This window comes from Tamandua tetradactyla, chromosome 1, assembly GCF_023851605.1.
Source record: "Tamandua tetradactyla isolate mTamTet1 chromosome 1, mTamTet1.pri, whole genome shotgun sequence".
Lineage (NCBI taxonomy): Eukaryota > Metazoa > Chordata > Mammalia > Pilosa > Myrmecophagidae > Tamandua > Tamandua tetradactyla.
In genome coordinates this window covers 66,094,945-66,119,083 of record NC_135327.1, presented here as the reverse complement: position 1 = coordinate 66,119,083, position 24,139 = coordinate 66,094,945, and the positions used below count along the sequence as shown (strand labels likewise).

Here is a 24,139-nt window from a genome sequence, read left to right as displayed (position 1 = left end):
AAATTAACAACCACCAAAGACTTAGAACTTTCACAAATACATGGTGTTCTAGTTTGCTAGCTGCCGGAATGCAATATACCAGAAATGGAATGGTTTTTAAAAAGGGGAATTTAATCAGATGCTAGTTTACAGTTCTAAGGCCCAGAAAATGTCCCAATTAAAGCAAGTCTATAGAAATGTCCAATCAAATGGGCATCCAGGGAAAGATAACTTGGTTCGAGAAGGCTGATGAAGTCTCTCTCTCAAGTGGAAAGGCATACGGTAAGCACAGAGGCATTTTCCTTCTTCATCTCCAAAGGTCGCTGGCTGGTGGACTCTGCTTCTCATGGCTATGTCGTTCTGCTCTGCTCTCTCTGAATCTCCTTCATTCTCCAAAATGTTTCCTCTTTTATAGGACTCCAGAAACTTATCAAGACCCACCCAAATGGGTAGAGACATGTTGTCACCTAATCCAGCTTAACAACCACTCTTGATTAAATCACACCTCCAGGGAGATGATCTGATTACGGTTTCAAACATACAGTATTGAATAGGAATTACTCTGTGTTTATGAAATGGGATTCTGATTAAAACATGGCTTTTTTACAGTCCATACATCCTTTCAAACCAGCACATATGGAGTTTAAACAACACACTCTTAAGTAATCAGTGAGTCAAAGAAGAAATTGCTAGCAAATTGCTAAATATCTGGAGATGAAAGAAAATGAGAATACAACACATCAGAACTTCTGGATGCAGCAAAGGCAGTACTGAGAGGGAAATTTATTGCCCTAGGAGACTATATTAAAAAATCAGGGGCAGGCCACTGTGGTTCAGTAGCAGAGCTTTAGCCTGTCATGCCAGAGACCCAGGTGCAATTCCCTGGGTCTGCCCACGTGAAAAAAAAAAAACAAAAAAAACCCAGAAAGAACAAAAGTCAAAGCTTAAGTTTTCACCTTGAAGAACTAGAGAAAGAACAACAAACTAACCCTAAAGAAAAGAGAAGAAGAGAAATAGCAAAGATTAAAGAAAAAATAAATGAGCTGGAAAACAACAACAAAAAACAATAGAAAATCAATAAAACCAAAAGCTGGTTCTTTCAAAAACCAAAACTGATGGACACTTAGCTAGGCTGATCAAAGAAAAAAAAAGAGAGGATGCAAATAAATAAAATCAGAAATGAGAGGGGAATCACCATCATGGACCCTTAAGAAATATAAAAATTCAATAGAAGATACTATGACAACAAAGTAGACATCTTAGATGAAATGGACAAATTTCTAGAAACATACAAACAACCTACACTGACTAGAGAAGAAACAGAAGGTCCCAACAGACCAATCACAAGTAAAGAGATTCAATTAGTTATCAAAAACCTTTCTACAAAGATAAACCCAGGGCCAGATGGCTTCAAAGGGAAATTTTATCAATCATTTCAAAAAGAACTAACACCATTCCTGCTCAAACGTTTCCAAAGAAACTGAGGAAAAAGGAATACTAACTTCTCATTTTATGACGCTAACGTCACTCTAATACCAAACCTGGAAAAAGACACTACAAGAAAGGAAAACTACAGCCCAATCTCCCTAATGAATATAGATGCAAAAATTCTCAACAAAATACTTGCAAATTGAATCCAATGTCACATTAAAAGAATTATATACCACACACAAGTGGGATTTATACCAGGCATATAAGGGTGACTCAACACAAGAAAATCAATCAATGTAATACAAAGCATTAACAAGCTGAAAGGAAAAAATCACATGATGTTCTCAACTGATGCTGAAAATTTACAAAATTCAGCATCCTTTTCTGATAAAAACACTTCAAAAGACAGGACTTGAAGGAAACTTCTGCAATATGATAAAGGGATATATGAAAAACCCACAGCCAGCATCATACTTAATGGTGAGAGACTGAAAGCCTTTCCCCGGAGATCAGGAATGGGACAAGGATGCCCACTGCCACCACTATTATTCAACTTGGCTACAGCAATCAGGCATGACAAAGAAATAAAAGGTATCCAAATCAGGAAGGAAGAAGTAAAACTTTCATTATTTGTAGATGACATAACCCCATACCTGAAAAATCCTGAGAAATCTATGACAAAGCTATTTGAGCTAATAAATTCAGCAATGTGGCAGGATACAAGATTAATGTGCAAAAATCAGCAATGCTTTTATACACAAGTAATGATCTACTGAGGTTAAAATTAAGAAAAAATTCCATTCATAATAGCAATTGAAAGAATCAAGTATGTAGGAATAAACTTAACTAGGGATAATCAAGGTTCCATACACAGAAAACTACAAAACATTGCTAAAAGAAATTAAAGAAGACCTAAATAGGTGGAAAGACATTCCGTTTTCATGGACAGAAAGGTTAAATGTCATTAAGATGTTAATTCTATCCAAAATGATTTACAGATTCAATACAACATCAATCAAAATTCTAACAACCTACTTTGAAGACTTGGAAAAACTACTTATCAAATTTATTTAGATAGATGGTAATCAATATTTTAAAATTTCAACTTATATGTGAGACTAAAGCAAAAACTGCTTACTTGATACAAAATTTATATTTTGATTAGCGCATTTCCTAATATAAGTTATATAGATAGCTTGCTTGAACACCATAAGTACATGGGACCTTGGGTAGGACATGAGATTTGTTGGTTTGTCCACAGTGATGACCCGATGAATGCCAGAGTGATCTGATCAGTGAGTGGAAAAGTATTTGCAAAGTCCCCTTTGGGGAATGGTGAGAAAGGGGGAAAATTCAACTTTCCCAAGTTGAATTCTTGATATTCTCACAAGCAGTGGGGACAATCAAAGCTATAGGCTGAGTCCCCAGTCTTGGGGTTTGTTCTATGAAACTTAACCCCACAAAGGACCGGTCAAGCCTACTGAAAATTAGGGCTAAGAGTCACCCCCAAGAGAACCTCTTTTGTTGCTCAGATGTGGTCTCTCTCTCCAGCCAACACAACAAGCAAATTCACCACCCTCACCCTGTCTACGTGGGACATGACTCCCAGGGGTGTGGACCTTCCTGGCAACATGGGACAGAAAACCTAGAATGAGCTGAGACTCAGCATCAAGGGATTGAGAAAAATCCTAGAATGAGCTGAGGCTCAGCATCAAGGGATTGAGAAAACCTTCTCGACCAAAAGGGGGAAGAGTGAAATGAGAAAAAATGTCAATGGCTGAGAGATTCCAAACAGAGTAGAGAGGTTATCCTGGAGGTTATTCTTACGCATTGAGTAGATATCACCTTGTTATTCAAGATGTAATGGAGAGGCTGGAGGGAACTGCCTGAAAATGTACAGCTGTGTTCTAGTAGCCATGTTTCTTGATGATGATCGAATAATGATACAGCTTTCACAACGTGACTGTGTGATTGTGAAAACCTTGTGTCTGATGCTTCTTTTATCTACCTCATCAACAGAAGAGAAGAACATATGGAATAAAAATAAATAATAGGGGGAACAAATGTTAAAATAAATTTAGTTTGAAATGCTAGTGATCAATGAAAGGGAGGGGTAAGGGGTATGGTATGTATAATCTTTTTTTTCTGTTTTTGTTTTATTTCTTTTTCTGTTGTCTTCTTATCTCTTTTTTATTTATTTTTCTAAATTGATGCAAATGTTCTAAGAAATTATCATGATGATGACTATGCAACTATGTGATGATATTGTGAACTACTGATTATATATGTAGAATGGAATGATCATATATTAAGAATGCCTGTGTTTCTTTCTTGTCATATATTTTTTTAATTTAAAAATTAATTTAAAAAATTAAAAAAAAATTTATTTAGAAGGGAAAGGGATCTTGAATAGCCAAAAATGTCCTAAAAAAGAAAAACAAAGTGGGAGGATTTACACATCCTGATTATAAAGCTTATCATATAGCCACGGTGGTCAAAACAGAATGTTATTGGCACAAAGATAGACATATTGATCAACAACATTGAATGGAGAGCTTGGAAATAAACCACCAGATCTATGGTCAACTGCTCTTTAACAAGGTCCCCAAATCCACTGAACTGGGATAGAATAGTCTTTTCAACAAATGGTTCTGGGAGAACTGGATATCCACAGCCTAAGAAATGAAAGAGGATCCTTACCTCACACCCTGTAAAAAAATTAACTCTAATTGGATCAAAGACCTAAATATAAGAGCCAACAACATAAAACATCTAGAAGAAAATATAGGGGAACATCTTCAAGACCTAGTGTTCTGGTTTGAAACTATTATGTACCCCAGAAAAGCCATGTTCTTTTAATCCTAATCCAATCCTGTGAGGGCAGACCTATTGTTTGAGTGGGACCCTTTTGAATAGATGGAGGTGTGACCCCACCTATTTAAAGTGGGTTTGAATTCTTTTACTAGAGCCCTGAATAAAGAGAATAAAAGTCAGAAGATACACAGAGAGACGATACAGAGAGATAAAACCAGACACAGATGTCTGGAGATGCTTGGAAAAAGACATATGCTCAGAGAGGAGGCTACTGGAACCAGGAGATGAAAGCAATGAAACCTGGGAGTAGAAGGCCAGCAAACATCAGCATGTACCTTCCCATGTGACAGAGAAACCCCAGACATGATTGGCCTTTCTTGAATGACAGTATCTTCTTGTTGATGCCTTAATTTGAACATTTCATGGCCTTGCAATTGTAACTTGTAACTTAAAAAATCCTCTTCAGAAGAGTCAATACACTGCTGGTGTACTGCATTCCAGCAGTTTTAGCAAACTGAAACAAAATATATGAATAGACATTTTTCTAAAGAGAAAATACAAATAGCTAAAAAGTACATGAAAAGATGTTCATCTTCATTAGCATATTAGCACACTGATGTTCATAGTGGCATTATTCACAACTGGCAAAAGCTGGAAACAAACTGCTCATCAACAGATGAGTAGATAAACAAAATGTGGTTTATACATACGAAGGAATATCATGCAACAGTAAGAAGAAATAAGATCCTGAAGCATATGAAACATGAATGAACCTTGAGAACATAATGCTGAGTGAAATAAGCCAGACATAAAAGGATACATACTGTAAAGTATCAGTGGCAGAGAATGTGCAAATAGAGTTGAGAGGTTACTCTGGAGGTTGCTCTTATGCAAGCTTCAGTTAGACCTTGCTACCTATCATAACCTGCCAAACTCCAACCAGGACCATTCCAATCAATCCTACAGAACACTTAGAGCAAAATATAAGATTCCACAAGGGTTCCATGAACTAGAGTAACTTTCCAGAAACCTACAAACTACAGATGGATCCCTGATCCAGATAAGTCCTGTAACCTAGAGGGCCCAGCCTCTCCAGAACATCAGATAGTTCCATCTCCCTACCTCATATAGCAAGAGACCCTTCCAATATGGAAAATTAAAAATGGCCATAGCCCAAACACCTCTAAAGAGATGGATGGAAAGATCAAAGGTGATGGTAGAGTTATACAGAGAAGACAGGATTTAACAAATGAATATGAATGCTGAATCATTAAACTGATATCTCTTTTAGTCTCCATTACTTCAGAGCAGCTAGAAGTAAAAACCTAAAATTGTGGAATTGTAACAATGCCAAACTCTGAAATATGTTCTACAACTAATTGTGGTGCTGTGCTCTGAAATTTATTGCTTTTTCGTATGTATGTTATTTTTCACAAAAAGAAGGAAAAAAAGTCGATTGTGATGGACAGTGCAACAGTGGCAAAAGTCTCGCCTGCCATACCACAGAACTGGGTTCAATTTCCAGAGTCTGCCCATGTTGAAAAAAAAAGAAAAAAAAAAAGTCGATTGTGATGATAAAATATATTTAAGCCTTCTAGCCTCCTATATTCTGTAACAGCAAGAAGGAAAAATCTGAGAGGATCGTATGGTAGCTCATGACAAACTCTGGGCTCTATCCTGTGACTACTTGTTGAAGAGTGCTTTGGAAAATTTTGCTTTTTAATTTCTTCGCTTTGTATATATGCTATACTATACAATAAAAAAGTTAAGAAAAAATAAATGACTAGGCAAAAAAAAAAAAAAAAAGGATACATACATGTTCTAGTTTGCTAGCTGCTGGAACGCAGTATACCAGAAACGGAATGGCTTTCAAAAGGAGAATTTAGTAAGTTGCTAGTTTACAGTTCTAAGGCCAAGAAGTTGTCCCAATTAAAACAAGTCTATAGAAATATCCAATCTAAGGCATCCAGGAAAAGATACCTTGATTCAAGAAGGCCAATGAAGCTCAGAGTTTCTCTCTGAAGAGGAAAGGCACATGGCAAACATGGTTAGGGTTTCTCTCTCATCTGGAAAGGCACATGGTGAACACAGCATCATGTGCTAGCTTTCTCTACTGGCTTCCTGTTTCATGAAGCTCTCCAGGAGGCGTTTTCCTTCTTTATCTCCAAAGCGCTGGCTGATGGACTCTCTGCCTTGTGGTGCTGCAGCCTTCTCTGCTCTCTCTGAATCTCCTGGCTTTCTCTTTTGTCGTTCTCTTTTATAGGATCCCAGTAAACTAATGAAGACCCACCCAGATGGGTGGAGACATGTCTCCACCTAATCCATTTTAACAACCACTTTTGATCACTCAAGATCACATCAAGATGTGACTCCCTAAGTCACATCTCCAGGGAGATAACCTAATTACAGTTTCAAATATACAGTACCGAATGAGGATTAGAAGAAATGGTTGCCTTTACAAAATGGGATTAGGATTAAAATATGGCTTTTCTAGGGTACATACATCATTTCAAACAAGCACAATACTGTATGATTTCATTAATATGAATCCAGTGGAAAATGTAAACTCAGAACCTTAAAATGTAGAATACAGGAGACCTAGAGAGTGACAGAAGGTAGAGAAGGAAGAATGGCTGCTTAACATGTACAGACTAGTTAATGAGGTTGAACTTAAATGTATGGGAATGGATAGAAGTGACAGTAGTTCATTAGTGGGTTTAAAAGTAGTAGTGCCATACTGAAGGTGGATATGAGTGAAAGCGGCTGTTTAGAGGTATGTACCTCACTGATCAGCACTACAAATATAAATAAGTTATTTTCTTGTACAAACTACTTCAAAGGTATGACACTTATAAAAAGAGTTAATTATAGAGGGGTATTCTAGTTTGCAAACTGCTGGAATGCAATATACCAGAGAGAATGGCTTTTAAAAAGGGGAATTTATTAAGTTGCATTTAAATGTTCTAAGGCTGTGAAAATGTCCAAATTAAAGCAAGGCTATAGAAATGTCCAGTCTAAGGCATGCACAGAAAGATACCTTGGTTCAAGAAGGCTGATGACGTTCAGGGTTCTCTCTCAACTGGAAAGGCACAGGGTGAATATGGCGGCGTCTGCAAGTTTACTCTTCTGGCTTCTTCTTCCATAAAGCTTCCCTGAGGGCGTTTTCCTTCTTCATCTTCAAAGGTCTCTCGCTGTATGGGCTCTCGTGGCTCTTTACAAAATGAGTCCCTCTTAAAGGGCTCCAGTAAGCAACCCCACCTTGAATAGGCAAGACACATTTCCGTGGAACCCATCTAATCAAAAGTTACCACCCACAACTGGATGGGTCACATCTCCATGGGAACAATCAAAACGCTCCCACCTAGAGATACTGAATGAGGAACAGAGAACTTGGCTTTTCTGAAGTTCACAACAGATCCAAACCAGCACAAGGGGTATATGGGAGAAACTACCTACTGCATGCTAAAGAATACATCGCTAGTACCACAACAGTACAAGGGGTAAATAATTGGGGGGCGGGGGCGGCGCAAGATTTAAGAAGAGTTTTGGATTTTCTCTTTCGTATGGGTATGTCTGTTATTTTTCTTTTTGGAGCAATGAAAATTGTCTAAAATTGAGAGTGATGATGATTGTACAACTAGATGATATACTGTGAAAAACTGTTTATTCTGGAAAGAATATATGCACATGAATATATCTCAATAAAATCTATAGATTTAAAGTAAATTAATGAACAGAAAGATTCAAGTGCTAAAGAAAATGTGGAGAGAGAGCCAAACCTATTTCAGTGTTGGCAGGGTAGCAGAATGGGGCAGCCCCTCCAGAGGGTAATGTAGTGGATCCACAGGGGGCTAAATATAGGGTTGTCATATGATTAGGCAATCCCATTACTGGGAACATACTTGTGTACTGATTCGAAACTGTTATGCACCCCAGAAAAGAACTGTTCTTTAATTCTGATTCAATATTGTAGGGTGTAACCTTTCGATTAGGTTGTTTTCATACAGGTGTGACACACCCAATTGTGGGTATAACTTTTGATTAGATGGAGATCTAACTCTGCCCATTAAGGTGGGTCTTGACTAGTTCACTGGAGTCCTTAAAAGAGCTGACACAGGTTCAAACATTAGGGACTGCCAACTCAATAGGCCAACCCCTTGATCTTGAGGCTTGCTCTTGTGAAGCTTATTTCTATAGCGAAGGAGCTAAGCCTACCTGTAGTTATGCCTGAGAGTTCCAGAAAACTTTTGTTGCTCAGAAGTGGCCTTACCATCTCTCTAATCCCAACTCTGCAAGGAAAATCATTACCTTCCCCACTGTGTGGGACTTGATATCCAGGGGTGAAAGTCTCCCTGGCAATGTGGGGGATGACTCTCAGGGATGAACCTAGCCCTAGAACCATGGGATCAACAATGCCTTCCTGACCAAAAAGGGAAAAGAAATGTAACAGAATAAGGTATCAATGGCTGAGAGAGTTCAAATAGAGTTGAGAGGCTATTCTGGAGGTTACTCTTAGATGCTAGCTTCAGCTAGATATTGCTAATTACCAGGGTTTGCCAAACCCCAAACAAATCATTCCAGTCAACCCTAAAGAATACCCAGAGCTTTAAGATTCTAAGAAAGTTTCACATGATAAGATTACTTTCCAATATCAAACGTCCCCATCTTGGGAATTCCTTATACTCTGGCAAGCAGTGGTGACAACCAATTCAATAGGCCCTCGATTCTGGGGCTTGCCCTTATGAAACTTATTCCTGCAAAGGAGAAGCTAAGCCTACTTATGATTATGCTAAGAGTCACCCCTAGAGAACCTCTTTTGTTGCTCAGATATGTCATCTCTAAGTCAATTTGGCAGGTGAACTCATTGCCCTCACCCCTATATGGGACTTGACTCTCGGAAGTGTAAATCTTCCTGGCAATGTAGGACAGGACTCCTAGAATGAGCCAGGACATCGCACCAGGGAACTGAGAAAGCCTTCTTGACCAAAAGGGGGAAGAGAGAAATGACAAAAAATTTCAGAGGCTGTGAGATTTCAGAGTCAAGAGGTTATCCTGGAGGTTATTCTTATGTATTACAGAGATATCCCTTTCTAGTTTTTGGTGTATTGGAGTGGTTAGAGAGAAGCACCTGAAACTGTTGAATTATGTTCCAGTAGCCTTGATTCTTGAAGACGACTGTATGACCATATAGCTTTTACAACGTGACCGTGTGATTGTAAAAACGTTTGCGTGTGATGCTCCTTTTATCCAAGGCATGGACCCAGGAGTAAGAAAATAAGGATAATAAAAAAATAAATAATGGGGGCAGGGATAAGGGATAAAAAATTGGGTAGATTGATAAACTAGTGGACAATGAGAGGGAGGCATAAGGGGTATGGGATGCATGAGTTTTTTCTTTTTATTTCCTTTTCTGAAGTGATGCAAATGTTCTAAAAATGATCATTGTGATGAATACACAACTATATGATGACATTGTGAGTCACTGATTTTATACTATGGATGGACTGTATGTGTGTGAAAATTTCTCAATTAAAAAAAAATTACTTTGCAGAAACCTACATTCTCCACATGGGCTTCTAGGCCAGATAAATTTTGAAATCCAGAGGGGCCAGCCTCTCCAGTAACATCAACTAGTTCCAAGCCCCTATCCCATATTATTGACACCTCTTTTTGAAATGAAATAGTTAGAATGGGCATAGCCCAAATACCCCTAAAGAGTAGGAGAAGAATCAAAGGAGAAGGAGGAGCCATAACACAGAAGATAGGATTTAACAAACGAGTTTAACTGCTGAATCATTATACTGATATTCCTTTCAGTCTCCATTGTCTTGGAGCAGCTAAAAGGAAAAAACTAAAATTGTGGAACTGTAACCCATACCAAACTCTGAAATCTGTTTTATAACAGATTTGTCACAATGTACTTTGAAATATATTGCTTTTTTGTATATATATATATTTCACAATAAAAGATGTTATAAAAAAAAAAGGGAGAGCTGACACAGGCAAATATTGAGAAGAAAGCTTAGATGCAGACATTTGGAAATGCAGAAGTCCTAGGACACACCGGGAGCTGAGAGAGTCAACAGAAGGTGGACAGAAACCAGAGCCCAGCAGAAGCTACAGCACGCCAGTCCATGATATGCTAAGCTAAGAGATAAAATCCAGAGCTTTGCCCCAGATTAGCTAAGACAGCACCCATACGTATCTGTATTAGGGTTTTCTAGAGAAACAGACTCAACAGGAAATATTCGCAAATATAAAATTTTTAAAAGTGTCGCACGTAACTGTGGGCAGGCTGTAAAACTCACAATTCTGATGGAGGATCTGGACAAACTCCACAAGAGAGGTTGGCTGGCTGAAGCAGGAAGAGAGCCTGTCCCTTCTGAAACCTTCTTAAAAGGCGTCCAGTGATTAGATTAAGCATCACTCATTAAAGGAGACACTTCCCTTGGCTGATTACAAATGGAATGAACTGTGGCTGTAGCTGATGTGATCATGATTTAATTCTATGAAATGGCCTCATAGCAAAAGACAGGCCACCACTTGCCCAACCAGACAAACAGTACCACCACCTGGCCAAATTAACCATGGCAGCTACACTCATCACCTTAAACCATATCTAATTTTAAATAGAAAACAATAAAAAACACCTTTTTTTCCTCACCTAACAATACTCAACTTTCTTGCACGTAATCGGAAACACATTAAATCTCTCCAGAACAGGGTGCAAATCCTTGGGTACTATTCATTCTTAAACTTGATTTCTTTTTTCTTTAAATATAAAAAAAACACCAAATAAACACAAATATTCCTATTTTGATTATTCTGTTCTACATATATAATCATAAACTTGATTTCTTTCAACTTAAATAGTATAACATGAACAAAACAGCATACAGTCCTCGTTTCTGTAACTGATCACATGGTCGTAGTTCATATTTATCACTACCTTCTTCTACTACTCATTCCATGTTCCCTTTACCCTTAGTAAGCACTTCAGCTGGCTGTGGTTCTTTGCCTGGTGGGGTGACCCAAACCTTCATTCTTGAAGTTTCAGAGCCACTGGTAGCCCTGCCTGGATTGGGTTGTTGCAGTTTTTCATTGATTTTAATCACAGGGCTTGGTAGTACTAAAAGATGCCCTAGGGGATCGCCTATATTACAGAAAAATTCTTCTTTACCTCCATTGTGTAGTTGCAGTCCTATTTCTCCAATAGTCAGAGTCAATCATCCCAGCCAGTAATGTAATCCCATTCTTGGCTTATTGATCCAGAGGCATGAGTAGCCCAAAGTGACCAGGTGGCAGTCTTAGATTCCAGTTCAATGGAATCATTGTTGTTTCTCCTGGTGGAAGCACTCCCCCTTTAGGGCCTAGACTGTATAAACTCTTACAGCAGTCACATTTATTCCTGAGCTTTAAGTGTTATTTCTAAATTCTGATGTTATGCTGTATGTGTATAAGCTGGTATTTTCCTGGAACTTTAGGTATCTGTGTGAGTTCTGCAGCTCTGAATGTCAGCATTGCTACATACAAAAACTGCTAAAGAAGCCAAAAAAAGAGATCAGTCTTCAATTAGACATAAGAATGAAACTGATTTGACTGGGACTAAGATAAATCATAATACATGGTAAAGGATTATACTGACTGCATTTTAGAACTTCACCTACTGTTTGAGACCAAAGGAAGAGAGATTTCTTTCATCTAAAACCTAAATTATCTGTAGCACACATTTAACCTATTTGGCCAGTTCAGTTAAATAACCTTAACACATGGGGCCTAGACTTAGGAATGAAGTCTTGCAATTCTGTATAGCTTAATGTAATACCTGGATATATTCCAGCATATGTCGGGCAAATAATAAAAAAGTATTAGCAAAGTTCCTTGAAGGAGTAGAGAAAAAATACACAACTATTAAACTTTCCCACCTGGGAAATCCCTGATACTCTCTTAAACATAAGGAACTCCCAAGATAATAAGCCAAGCCCTTGATCTTGAAGCTTGCTCTTTTGAAAATTATTTCTGTAATGGCGAAGCTAAGTCTACCTATAACTATGCCTAAGAGCTACTTCCAGAGAACCTCTTTTGTTGCTCAGATGTGGCCTCTTTCTCTCTAATCCCAACTCTAGAAGTAAAATCACTACCCTCCCCGCTACATGGGACATAATATCCGGTGGGGTTAAGTCTCCCTGGCAACATAGGACATGATTCCTAGGGATGAACCTGGTCCTGGCACTATGGGATCAACAATGCCTACCTGATCAAAAGGGGGAAAAGAAATGTAGCAGAATAAGGTATAGTGGTCAAAAAGATTTCAAATAGAGTGAACAGGTTATTCTGGAGATTACTCTTATACAAGCCTTGGCTTGATATTGCTAAATGCCATGGTTTTCCACATCACAACCAACAGTATTCCTGCAAACCCTAAAGAATACCCAGGGCTCTATCTGAGACTGTATACAAGTTTCATTCACTAAGTTTATTTTTTAGAAACCTACAACCTTCAGATGATTCCTAGCCCAGATAAGCCCTGCAACCCATAGTTACCAGTGTCTCCAAAGGTATCATCCAGCTGGATCCCTCTACCCCACAATGTTGACAGCCTTTTCAACATGAAGAAGTTCAAATGGTCATTGCCCAAATATATCTTGGGAAAAGGATCAAAAGAGAAAGAAGAGTTGTAACAGAGAAGACAGGATTTAACTAATGAATATGACTACTGAAAAATTACACTGATACTTCTTTTTAGTGTCCTGTGGTTTAGAGCAGCTAGAAGGAAATACCTGAAACTATGAAACTGTAACCTATACCATACATTGAAATTTGTTCTATAACTACTTGTTAAAATATACTTTGAAATTTACTACTTTTTTGTATATATATTTCAAAATTTAAAAATGCTAAAAATAATTAAAATGTTAAAAAAAAAAAAACCAACAAAACCCACCACACCGAGGTAACTTCATAGTTACTAGAATGGCTAAAATGAAAAAACCAGTGATAATCCTCACATGTTGGTGAGAATATAGAGCAAGAGGAGCACTCATTTACAGTTCGTGGAAATGCAAAACAGTGCAAACATTTTGGAAAACTATTTGGCAGTTTCTTATAAAGTAAAATACATATTTAGAGTATGTCACAGCAATTTCATTTCTAATTGTTTATGAAGAGTAATGATAACTTATGTCTATACCAAAACTTATGTGTAAATGTTTATAGTGGCTTTATCCATAATTACCCAAAACTGAAAACAATTCAGATGTCCTTCAACTAGTGAATGGGCACACAAGCTGTGGTATAGCCATACGATCCAACACTCGTAGGCAAACAAAAGGAGGAAACTATGGCTATAAACAATGACAGCTGGATAGTGGAAAAAATACTCAATATAATCCTTTAACTGGAAAATGCTTAGTATAGTCTTTGTTAGCTAGAAAATGTTTATTATAATCACTTCAGCAAAGTAGCTTTGATTCACTTTAAACTAAAAGCCCTTGCTGGCATAGTTTGCTGTAATTTAATCTCAGAAGGAAAAATCTGAAATAGTGGAATAGTAACCCATAACCAACTCTGAAATCTGTTCTGTATCTACTTGTTGAATTGTGCCTTCAAAATCATTGCTTTTTCTTTCTTTTCTTTGTATATATGTTTTATTTAACAATAAAAAACGTTTAAAAAGAAAAAAAGCAATGACCAAAAAAAAAGTCTTTTCTCTGTTCCTGGTTACATTAACGAGTCCTTCCACCTCTACCTTCAGAGATAAGATAACATCCAAAGTGGGAGGAAATGATGCCAAAAACACCATATGGACTGATAAATCAGCACCTTCCTCTCTTTGAAGGATAAGATCAAAGCCTCAATGGTCAGCAGAAAGAGGACAGCCTATAAGCTTTCCAGGATATGCAGACCAAATAAAACAAAGCAGGTGACCATTACTCAATTTTAATGAATGCTGTGACTTTTACTTAATTTTTTTTTTCCCATTTTCTGCTTCTTTTCTGGACCCTTTCCATTTTTCTTTGGTCTCTTTGAGGTATCAAAGCCCAAATTGCCTTTCTTACTTCGAACTGGTCTTGGAAAGATTTTCCTCCAGTCCCTTGTGAATGCATTCTCATTAAAACTCATCTTCTCATCAAGACAAAGAGAATTGTTTCCCTGTTTAATACAGGATCAAGTGGGTCGAACTACAGAAGACTGTGTATTCTCACAGTAACAACAACATGGGTGAATCTGAAGTGCATTTTGCTGAGTGAGAGCAGCTGGACTCAAAAGGCCACATACTATATGCCTCCAATTATTATACTGGAAAAGACAAAATTCCACTGTTTGCCAGGGGCTGGATGGTGAAGAGGGATTGGCTAAAAATGGGCATGAAGGAATTTTTGTTGCAGTGATTATTCATTTTTTGTATCTCGGAAAACTATATGCCAAAATAGGTGAGTTTTACTGTATATAAATTATAACTCAATAAAAAAGAAACAAAAAAATTTAATGCTTGATTAATATTTAATCTTGTTAGTTGTACCTCAACATTCTGAACTCTGAACATTTCAAATCCTGATTCTGATGTGCAGTGGTACAGCTCTTTCCCTAAGCTTTGGACCACCTACCAAAGCTTCCATCTGCCACTGATGAAAGTGCTGAACCCAACAGCCAGAGGGAGAACCGAGGTACAAGTGACCCAGAACTATAACACAAACCTTTCAGAAAATTAATGTTTAAATTTAAACCTTCTGAAAATGAATGTTTAAATTAGGTAAGTCATATATCTACACTAGCTGTCCATATCACATTTCTCCATAACCAAATAATGCCAGGAAGCCTTGCCTAAGGGCTTGTGGACTTACTTGGTCTGAGACACTTTCTAGGTTAATAATCTATTTCAGTCTATTTCCAGAGACTGATAGACATGACCTGATCTTCAGTTTTCAGAACCCATCCTTTATATTTCTTAAAAGACAACATTTAAAATGTCTTTTGGTAAGGGGGAAGAGAGAAATGAGACAATATAAAGTGTCAGTGGCTAAGAAATTTCAAATAGAGTTGAAAGGTTATCCTGGAGGTTATTCTTATGCACTACATAGATATTTCCTTTTTAGTTTATGGTGTATTAGAGTGGCTAGAGAGAAGTACCTGAACTGTAGTGCTGTGTTCTAGTAGCTATGTTTCTTTTTTTTTTATTAATGTTTAAATATTTTTTTCAAACTATAACAACAAACACATTCTTAACTTATGATCATTCCATTCTACATATGTAATCAATAATTCACAATATTATCATATAGTGGCATATTCATCATCATGATCATTTCTTAGAACATTTGCATCAATTCAGAAAAAGAAATAAAAAGACAACAGAAAAAAATTCATACATACCATACCCCTTACACCTCCCTTTCATTGATCACTAGCATTTCAATCTAAATTTATTTTAACATTTGTTCCTCCTATTATTTATTTTTATTCCATATGTTTTACTCATCTGTTGATAAGGCAGATAAAAGGAGCATCAGACACAAGGTTTTCACAATCACACAGTCACACTGCAAAAGCTATATCATTATACAATCATCTTCAAGAAACAGAGCTGTTGGAATACAGCTCTACATTTTCAGGCAGTTCCCTCCAGCCTCTCCATTACATCTTGACTAACAAGGTGATATCTATTTAATGCGTAAGAATAACCTCCAGGATAACCTCTCGACTGTGTTTGGAATCTCTCAGCCATTGACACTTTATTTTGTCTCATTTCACTCTTCCCCTTTTGGTCGAGAAGGTTTTCTCAATCCCTTGATGTTAGGTCTCAGCTCATTCTAGGATTTCTGTCCCACATTGCCAAGAAGGTCAACACCCCTGGGAGTCATGTCCCACGTAGACAGGGGGGAGGGCAGCGAGTTTGCTTGTTATGTTGGCTGGAGAGAGAGGCCATATCTGAGCAACAAAACAGGTTCTCCTGGGGGTGACTCTTAGGCCTAATTTTATGTAGGCTTGACCTATCCTTTGTGGGGTTAAGTTTCATATGAACAAACTCCAAGATTGGGGGCTCAGCCTATTGCTTTGGTTGTCCCCACTGCTTGTGAGAATATCAAGAATTCTCCACTTGGGGAAGTTGAATTTTCCCCCTTTCTCACCATTCCCCAAAGGGGACTTTGCAAATATTTTTTTTATTCAGTGTTCAAATCACTCTGATTTATTGGGGCATCACTCTGGGATTTATCGGGGTATCACTCTGGACAAACCTACAAAATCTTATGCTGTATTCAAGGTTCCATGTACTTATGGTATTCAATTAAGCTGTCTACATATTATATTATATTAGGAAATGCACTAGTCAAAATATAAATTTTGTACCAAATAAACATTTTTTGCTTTAGTCTCCAACAGAAGTTAAACTTTTTAAATATTAATTACCATCTATTTTCAACACCCTGCAGTAATGACATTTCTTTGTTGTTCCTCATGCAAAAACATTTTTTAAATTTGTACATTTAGTCACTATCATTATACACTCTAGGCATTCCTAGATTACTCCATCTCAGTCTTTATTATCTATGTTTCCTTCTGATTTCATTTGTGTCCCCAGCCCCCCTCCCTCTGTAGCCATGTTTCTTGAAGATGATCGTATAATGATATAGCTTTTATAATGCAACCATGTGATTGTAAAAACTTGTGTCTGATACTCCCTTACCTAGGTTATGGACAGAAGAGTAAAAAATATGGATTTAAAAAAAAGACAAATAATAGGGGAAACAAAGGTTAAAATAAATTGAGTAGACTGAAATACTAGTAGTCAATGAGAGGAGGGTTAAGGGGTATGATATGTATGAGTTTTTTCTCTTCTATTTCTTTTGCTGGAGTGATGCAAATGTTAAAAAAGACGATCATCGTGGTGAATACAGAACTATATAACGATATTGTGAGCCACTGATTGTAAACCATGTATAGAATGTTTATACGCCAAGAACATTTGAATGTTTATTTGTTGAGGTTTGACGATAAAATATTAAAAAAAAAAAAAGAAAGAAATAGACACAAATTGTAATTAGAAATTTGGTTTTGAATGGCAAAGGGAAAGAAAGAATCTGAATTCTCATGGGTCTAGAAGAAAATATCCTAAAACAATGCTATCTTAAACAATATAGTGAAAATCTCTCCACTATTTTAAAGAGTTTTCTGTGTTGTCTCAATTTTTTTATAATAGATAAATTTTTATAACCAGAAAGGAAAATAAATGTTAGATGTGGGGGTATTGCAGAGCCATCAGGAGATTTGTTCAAAAATGCAATCAGATGCAATGGGAAAGGCCAAGATAGTCTCTTTTGCTTCCCATCCCCACACCCGTAAAGATGACTCGTGCCAGGGCACCAGGCAGGAAGAACCTGCATTACCTGGTTGTTGACGACCACATGCACCGTGCCATGGGTTGTGTAGGATGGCAGGTCACTCAGGTGGAAGGTCTCATACACGATGCCCTGGCCAGCAAAGGCAGCATCTCCATGCAAAAGGATTGACATGACCTGAAAACACACAACAGACAGACCCTAAATTCAATACCCTCCTGATGCCAAATCCCAGTGCAAATTCTTAATTTTCTTTTCTTTCTTTCTTTTTTTTTTTATGCATGAACAAGCACTGGGAAACGAACTTAATTTGCTTTTGAAAAAATAATTTGCTCTGTAATCTGTTCTATAACTACTTGTTACAATGTATTTTGAAATTTATTGCTCTTTTGTATATGTTAAAGTTCACAATAAAAATGTTTAAAAAATAATTTGTTTTGAAATCATTTCAAACAGAAAAGAAATGCAGAGGAATACAAAGGATTCCCAGATACCCTTCATCCAGAGCCCCCAAGTGCTAATATCCTACAGCATATATGTCTTATCCAGCTCCACCATCACATTCTGCTGAACCTGAGGGTAAGCTGTAGCCGGGATGTCCCGTCATGTCTACATAGGCCATGTGTGCTTCCCCAAAACCAGGACATTCTCCTACACAAGCATACACAAACCCTCCCCATTGGATGTGGTACTACCTGGCTGACTGTCCCAACAATGTGCCTAGACCCTGGGTAAGGATCTGTGTCCTGTCTCTCAGACTCTTAACAGTTTGGAATGGTTCCTCAGCCTTTCCCCTGGTTTCATATTCTTGACAGTCTTGGAACAGGCCTTGGTTGCTGACAGGCACCATGCACTTTTGCCAGGAAACAATGCAACAGACCATTTGAAGCTGGGCACCAAGCCTGGGGATGTTAATTTAGACAGGATGCTCCCTTCCAAGTTTCTCCACTTTAAATTTACCATTTTCTCCTTTGTAACTGATTATGGTAGGAGCATTTTCTGAGAAATTTTATGTCATTCCTCATCAAATCTCTACCTGCCAGCCTTAGCATCCATTGGCAACTCCCACCTGAATCAACCCTCCCTGGGGTTGCCAAATGGTGACCCCAGTCACATTTTTGAACTAGCATTCTTCTGTTCAGAAGGGCTTTTCTTCTACTCCATTTATTTTATTAATAACACGTACTCATGCTTCCTAGAGTATCCATTCAGCTGTACTCCACAACTATCATTAGTTATCCTGATGCTCCCTAGCCCTGGCAGTGGGAGCCCATCGAGCTGGCTTTCTAGTCATCCTGACAAGTCCGCAGCATTCATCAGGCACTTTCTTGCTTCCTGTAAGCAGAGTTTCATAGCCTCATGTTATGTTTTCCCTTCTCTAACCCTGGAATCAGCTGTTTGTCTGAGGATCCCCAGTTCCTTTAGTAGAAGTGGTTTTTAAAACCAAGACTCATGTGCTCATTCATACTAGGATATCATCACTTCTAAGTTCTTTCAGCAGAGAGCTAGGAAATACATTTATATGCATATGCACACCCATTTATGCATATATATATATACACACAGCTATTTCTGTTCTCAGTGCAAATACATAATAAAACTATGAATTCATATGGATACCTCCAATTCCAATCCAACATTTTTTCTACATTTCCTCCTTTCCATATTTATAAGTACCTTCTATTGCCATGATACTCAGCCCCACTGTGCTGAGTATGACCAATCTCCAGCCCATGCTGGCCATCTTCTTTGTCCACCATCCACCTGCTCCCTCCTGCACAGCCTCGAGTCCTTGATGCCAGCCTCCACACCTACAAGCTCTTTGCACCACTCTACACCCTTGGCCCATGTGCCTGCTGACCCATGCCCTTCACTCCTCCTCATCATCTAGTCCTCAGCTCCTGGACTGACGCCTCCACACCAGGAAGGGGAGATCCATGATTTGCTTCTTAGGGACAAGATCTAGAGTATTTGAAAGTAGGATCCCATGAGTTCTGCCTTCAGGAGAGGTCGCATAGTGGAGATGCAGCATTGGGTCTTCTGTGATTCTACCATGATGTGCCATACTGCTTTTGTCTTGCTAGGTGTCAAGGTCATTGGTTTCAAGTCACCGCCATTTCCCCTATGACACCAATGCGTCTTCCCTGCAGACCTGCACCTGCATACTCCTAGCACTTTCTGTGCAGGCTGACCCACAAGCCTGTCTTCTGTTGTCCTGCACACACCAGGAAGGAGTTGCGGCTGCAGAGTGATGGGTAAGTTGAGAGCATGTACTGCACACAGAAACCCAGTCAGTTAGCTTCATTAACTCCCTCATGTTGCTTGGTGGCATTTTAAGTCTCTTGTGTGCTACTGGGTGGGAGCAGGTTTCTCTATTTGTTAGAAATTGTACAGCATGGGGAAATTGTTTTCAGAGATAAACATCCCTAAGGCTATGTTAATACTGAGCCAGATCATCATCTTGCAAAAGGTTGCTGCATTTAGAGAAATTATGTGATTCTTCACAAATACTGAGCGTTCTGTAACATGCACTCCAACTCCCTGAACTGTAGATTTAAACTAAATCAAATACTCCCTGAACTGTAGATTTAAAATAAATCAAATAATTCCCTAGGGGTTTCAGAAGAGTAGTAAGGAGACTAAATAGAAAGGGCTGGCAGTAGCGTCTGAACCTCTTATGGTCTCGGGTATAAATAAGCAGAGGGTTAGGGGCAAGGCTGAGGGTTAGAAAGTCATACAGGGAGATGTGTAGGGTCAGGGTATGGCAGTGTCTAGAGAGAATGTGGTTATGCACATTTGGACAAGGGTGAATTGGTTTTTAAAGCTTATAGCAGTCCAGGGCATGTGACCAGTATGAAAAGCTGATGACACATGCTCACTACACACTGATTTGCCATCAAATAGTGGCCAATCCACCTCTTCTTTCCTTCCATTAAAAAAAAAAAAAAAAGGATCAAGTTGCACTCTCATTTGAAGCATTTTTAAAATACACTCCACTGCTTTTTCTTTAATTATTTCATTATTTTTCAGGCTATTTCCAGCATTCAAAGAAAGAACTGTTGGAGTGGCTATTTGTCCATTATGGAATGAGAAAGTCATACAAATTATTCTACAGTTCCAGTCCCCTACTCAGCCTGCCAAACACGTGGGCAAGAGTCCTAGCCAAGGACAGCCAAATGCTAGGGAGTGGCTGATTCTGCCATCCTGGTCTCCTTGGTCCTGTCTCAACTTTTCCCCATGATTCTCAGCCACCTCAGTCTTATGAGTGCAAGCTGCAGTCTGTTCCTCCAAACAGAGCCTCGGGCCTCTTTCAGTCTGTTTGGAGTTTCACTGGAGGACTATCCTGACCCCCAAGGCTTAAGGCCTTGGGAGTAGCCTTGAAGTTCCTTAAGTCCTCTGTCTGGGTGACTGCTCAGATATCACTCAAAGGCATGCTTTTCTTCCTGCCCTTCCCCAGTCTAGACTCTATTACCCCCCTGACAGCAGTTTCCTCCCATTAATCTTGCAAGCATAGTAAGAATACATTTTTTAAAAACAGCTATTGTGGCAACAAATATACAATATAAAATTTTCCATTTTAACCACTTTCAAATACACTATTCAGTGGTGTCAATTAAATTCACAATGCTGTTACCATCACCACCAAGTCCCCCAATTTTTCCATCATTCCCAACAGAAACTCTGTACCTATTAGGCAACAATTCTCTATCCTCCCATAACCTCTAATCTACTTTTTGTCTCTATGAATTTGCATATCTCAGTCATTTCATGTAAGTGAGACTATAGTATCTGTCCTTATGTGTCTGGCTTATTTCACTCCTAATAATGTTCTCAAGGTTCATCCATGTTATTGCATATATCAGAACTTCATTGCTTTTTATGGCTGAATAATATTCCACTATACACACACACACACCACATTTTGTTTATCCATTCATCAGTTGATGGACTCTTGGGTTGCTTCCATCTTTTGGCAATTGTGAATTAACGTCACCCATGAATATCAGTACGCAAATACCTGTTCAAGTTTCTACTTCCAATTCTTTGGGGGTATATACCTAGAAGGGGGACTGCTGGGCCATATGGTAGTTCTATACTTAACTATACTTAAACGGTTCTCCATAGCAACTGCACTATTTCACATTTCCATCAACAATGTAAGAGGGTTTCTACTGCTCCATATCCTCTCCAACATTTGTGATTTTCAGTTTTTTTAAATAATAGCCAACCTATTGTTAAGGGGGTAACTCATTGTGGTCTAAATCTGCATTTTCCTAATGACTAATGATACTGAGCATCTTTTCACATCCTTATTTGGCTTTTTGTACACGCTTCTTTGGAGAAATGTCTATTCAAGTGTTTTGCCTATCTTTTAATTAAGTTGTTTGTCTTTTTGCTGTTGAGTTGCAGGATTTCTTCATATAGTCTGGATATTAACCCCTTATCAGATATATGGTTTCCAAATACTTTCTCCCATTTTATAGGCTGTCTTTTCACTTTCTTGATAATGTCCTTTTATGCATAAAGTGTTTTTCTTTTTACTTTAATTTGCATTTATTTGATGATGAATTTATTCCCGAGCTAAAAGTTATTGTTTATCCAATTTATTCTGGTATATCTTTTTCTTCTGTGCAATCTCCTCTTCTGGTTTAGGAACAATTTGCTCTTCTTCAGTAAGGATCATTTTAATGTGGCAAGGGGAGCTCATGTATAGCTTACTCTGACCATGAGCTCTTTAAGCATGGCGGTGCATCTTACGGGCTTTGTTTACTTGGATGTCCTCAATGACCAGAAAATCTACCTCTAAATCCTTAAGCTCAGCATTACTCTCTGTATTTTTAAGCATATGCAACAAAAATTCAGCATTCTGTACTTCCGGAGAAGATGGCGGCTTAGTAAGACGCGCGGATCTTAGTTTCTTCTCCAGGACAGCTACTAGGGGAGTAGAAACGATACAGAACAGTGCCCAAAGCCACAACACAGATAAAAAAGACAGCGTACCCCATCCTGGAACGGCTGGCTGGCTGAGAGAAGCCGCTCGGGTGAGATCGCCGAGGCGCGCGGGCTTCACCGGGCGGGGCGGCAAGCGGCCGGAGTCACTCCCTTCCCCCTTCCCGGGCTGGCTGGGAGAATTGGAGAGGCGGTCCCCTGAAACCGTGGCGGCTGGCGCCCACACCACGCGTGGCCCCCCGGACCAACTGAGAGAATTGGATCGGAAATCCGCAGGCCGCGGAGAACGGTGACGGGTGGGGGAGGCCCCTTCCAAACCCGTGACTCCCCGGGAAAGTGCACTCTCCCGGGCGGGTCGCTGCCACTGGCGCCCTCCCGCCACGCTTGTCGCCCGGGCGACTAGGAAATTCAGACGGGCGCTTTTCCGGGCTGCGGCGGCCAGCAACCCTCCCCGCATTCGGACCCCGGGCCGGCTAGAACCCTTCCAAGCCGCTTCGGCTAGCGAACCTCCTGGACGGCGAGAGTTTTCCAAAGTTAAAGGTCCTACAGCACCTTTTAGGGTGGGACCCGCAGACAAACGTGTGCCACGAGCGCCACCTACTGGGCAGGATAAGAAAAACAGAACCCAGAGATTTCACAGAAAAATCTTCCAAACTTTTGGATCCAATACCCAGGGAAATCTGTCTAAATGCACAGACGCCAACAGAAGATAAAGGATCACGCTCAAATAATTGAAAATATGGCCCAGTCAAAGGAACAAACCAATAGTTCAAATGAGATACAGGAGCTGAGACAACTAATGCTGAATATACAAACAGAAATGGAAAACCTCTTCAAAAACGAAATCGATAAATTGAGGGAGGACATGAAGAAGACATGGGCTGAACATAAAGAAGAAATAGAAAAACTGAAAAAACAAATCACAGAACTTATGGAAGTGAAGGACAAAGTAGAAAAGATAGAAAAAACAATGGATACCTACAATGATAGATTCAAAGAGACAGAAGACAGAATTAGTGATTTGGAGGATGAAACATCTGAATTCCAAAAACAAACAGAAACTATCGGGAAAAGAATGGAAAAATTTGAACAGGGTATCAGGGAACTCAAGGACAATATGAACCGCACAAATATACGTGTTGTGGGTGTCCCAGAAGGAGAAGAGAAGGGAAAAGGAGGAGAAAAACTAATGGAAGAAATTATCACTGAAAATTTCCCAACTCTTATGAAAGACCTAAAATTACAGATCCAAGAAGTGCAGCGCACCCCAAAGAGATTAGACCCAAATAGGCGTTCTCCAAGACACTTACTAGTTAGAATGTCAGAGGTCAAAGAGAAAGAGAGGATCTTGAAAGCAGCAAGAGAAAAACAATCCATCACATACAAGGGAAACCCAATAAGACTATGTGTAGATTTCTCAGCAGAAACCATGGAGGCTAGAAGACAGTGGGATGATATATTTAAATTACTAAAAGAGAAAAACTGCCAGCCAAGACTCCTATATCCAGCAAAATTGTCCTTCAAAAATGAGGGAGAAATTAAAACATTCTCAGACAAAAAGTCACTGAGAGAATTTGTGACCAAGAGACCAGCTCTGCAAGAAATACTAAAGGGAGCACTAGAGTCAG

At 38.9% G+C, this 24,139-nt stretch overlaps 1 protein-coding gene across 2 annotated transcripts in view; it reads right to left on the bottom strand.

Annotated features, from left to right (window-relative positions):
* Nucleotides 1–24,139, bottom strand: part of OGDH (oxoglutarate dehydrogenase) — a 136,221-nt gene that overhangs the window by 41,838 nt on the left and 70,244 nt on the right. For both annotated transcript variants that reach the window (XM_077118310.1, XM_077118299.1), the window contains exon 10: nucleotides 17,610–17,738. In XM_077118310.1, the coding sequence (XP_076974425.1) occupies nucleotides 17,610–17,738 (129 nt within the window). The remainder of the gene's footprint in view (nucleotides 1–17,609; nucleotides 17,739–24,139) is intronic.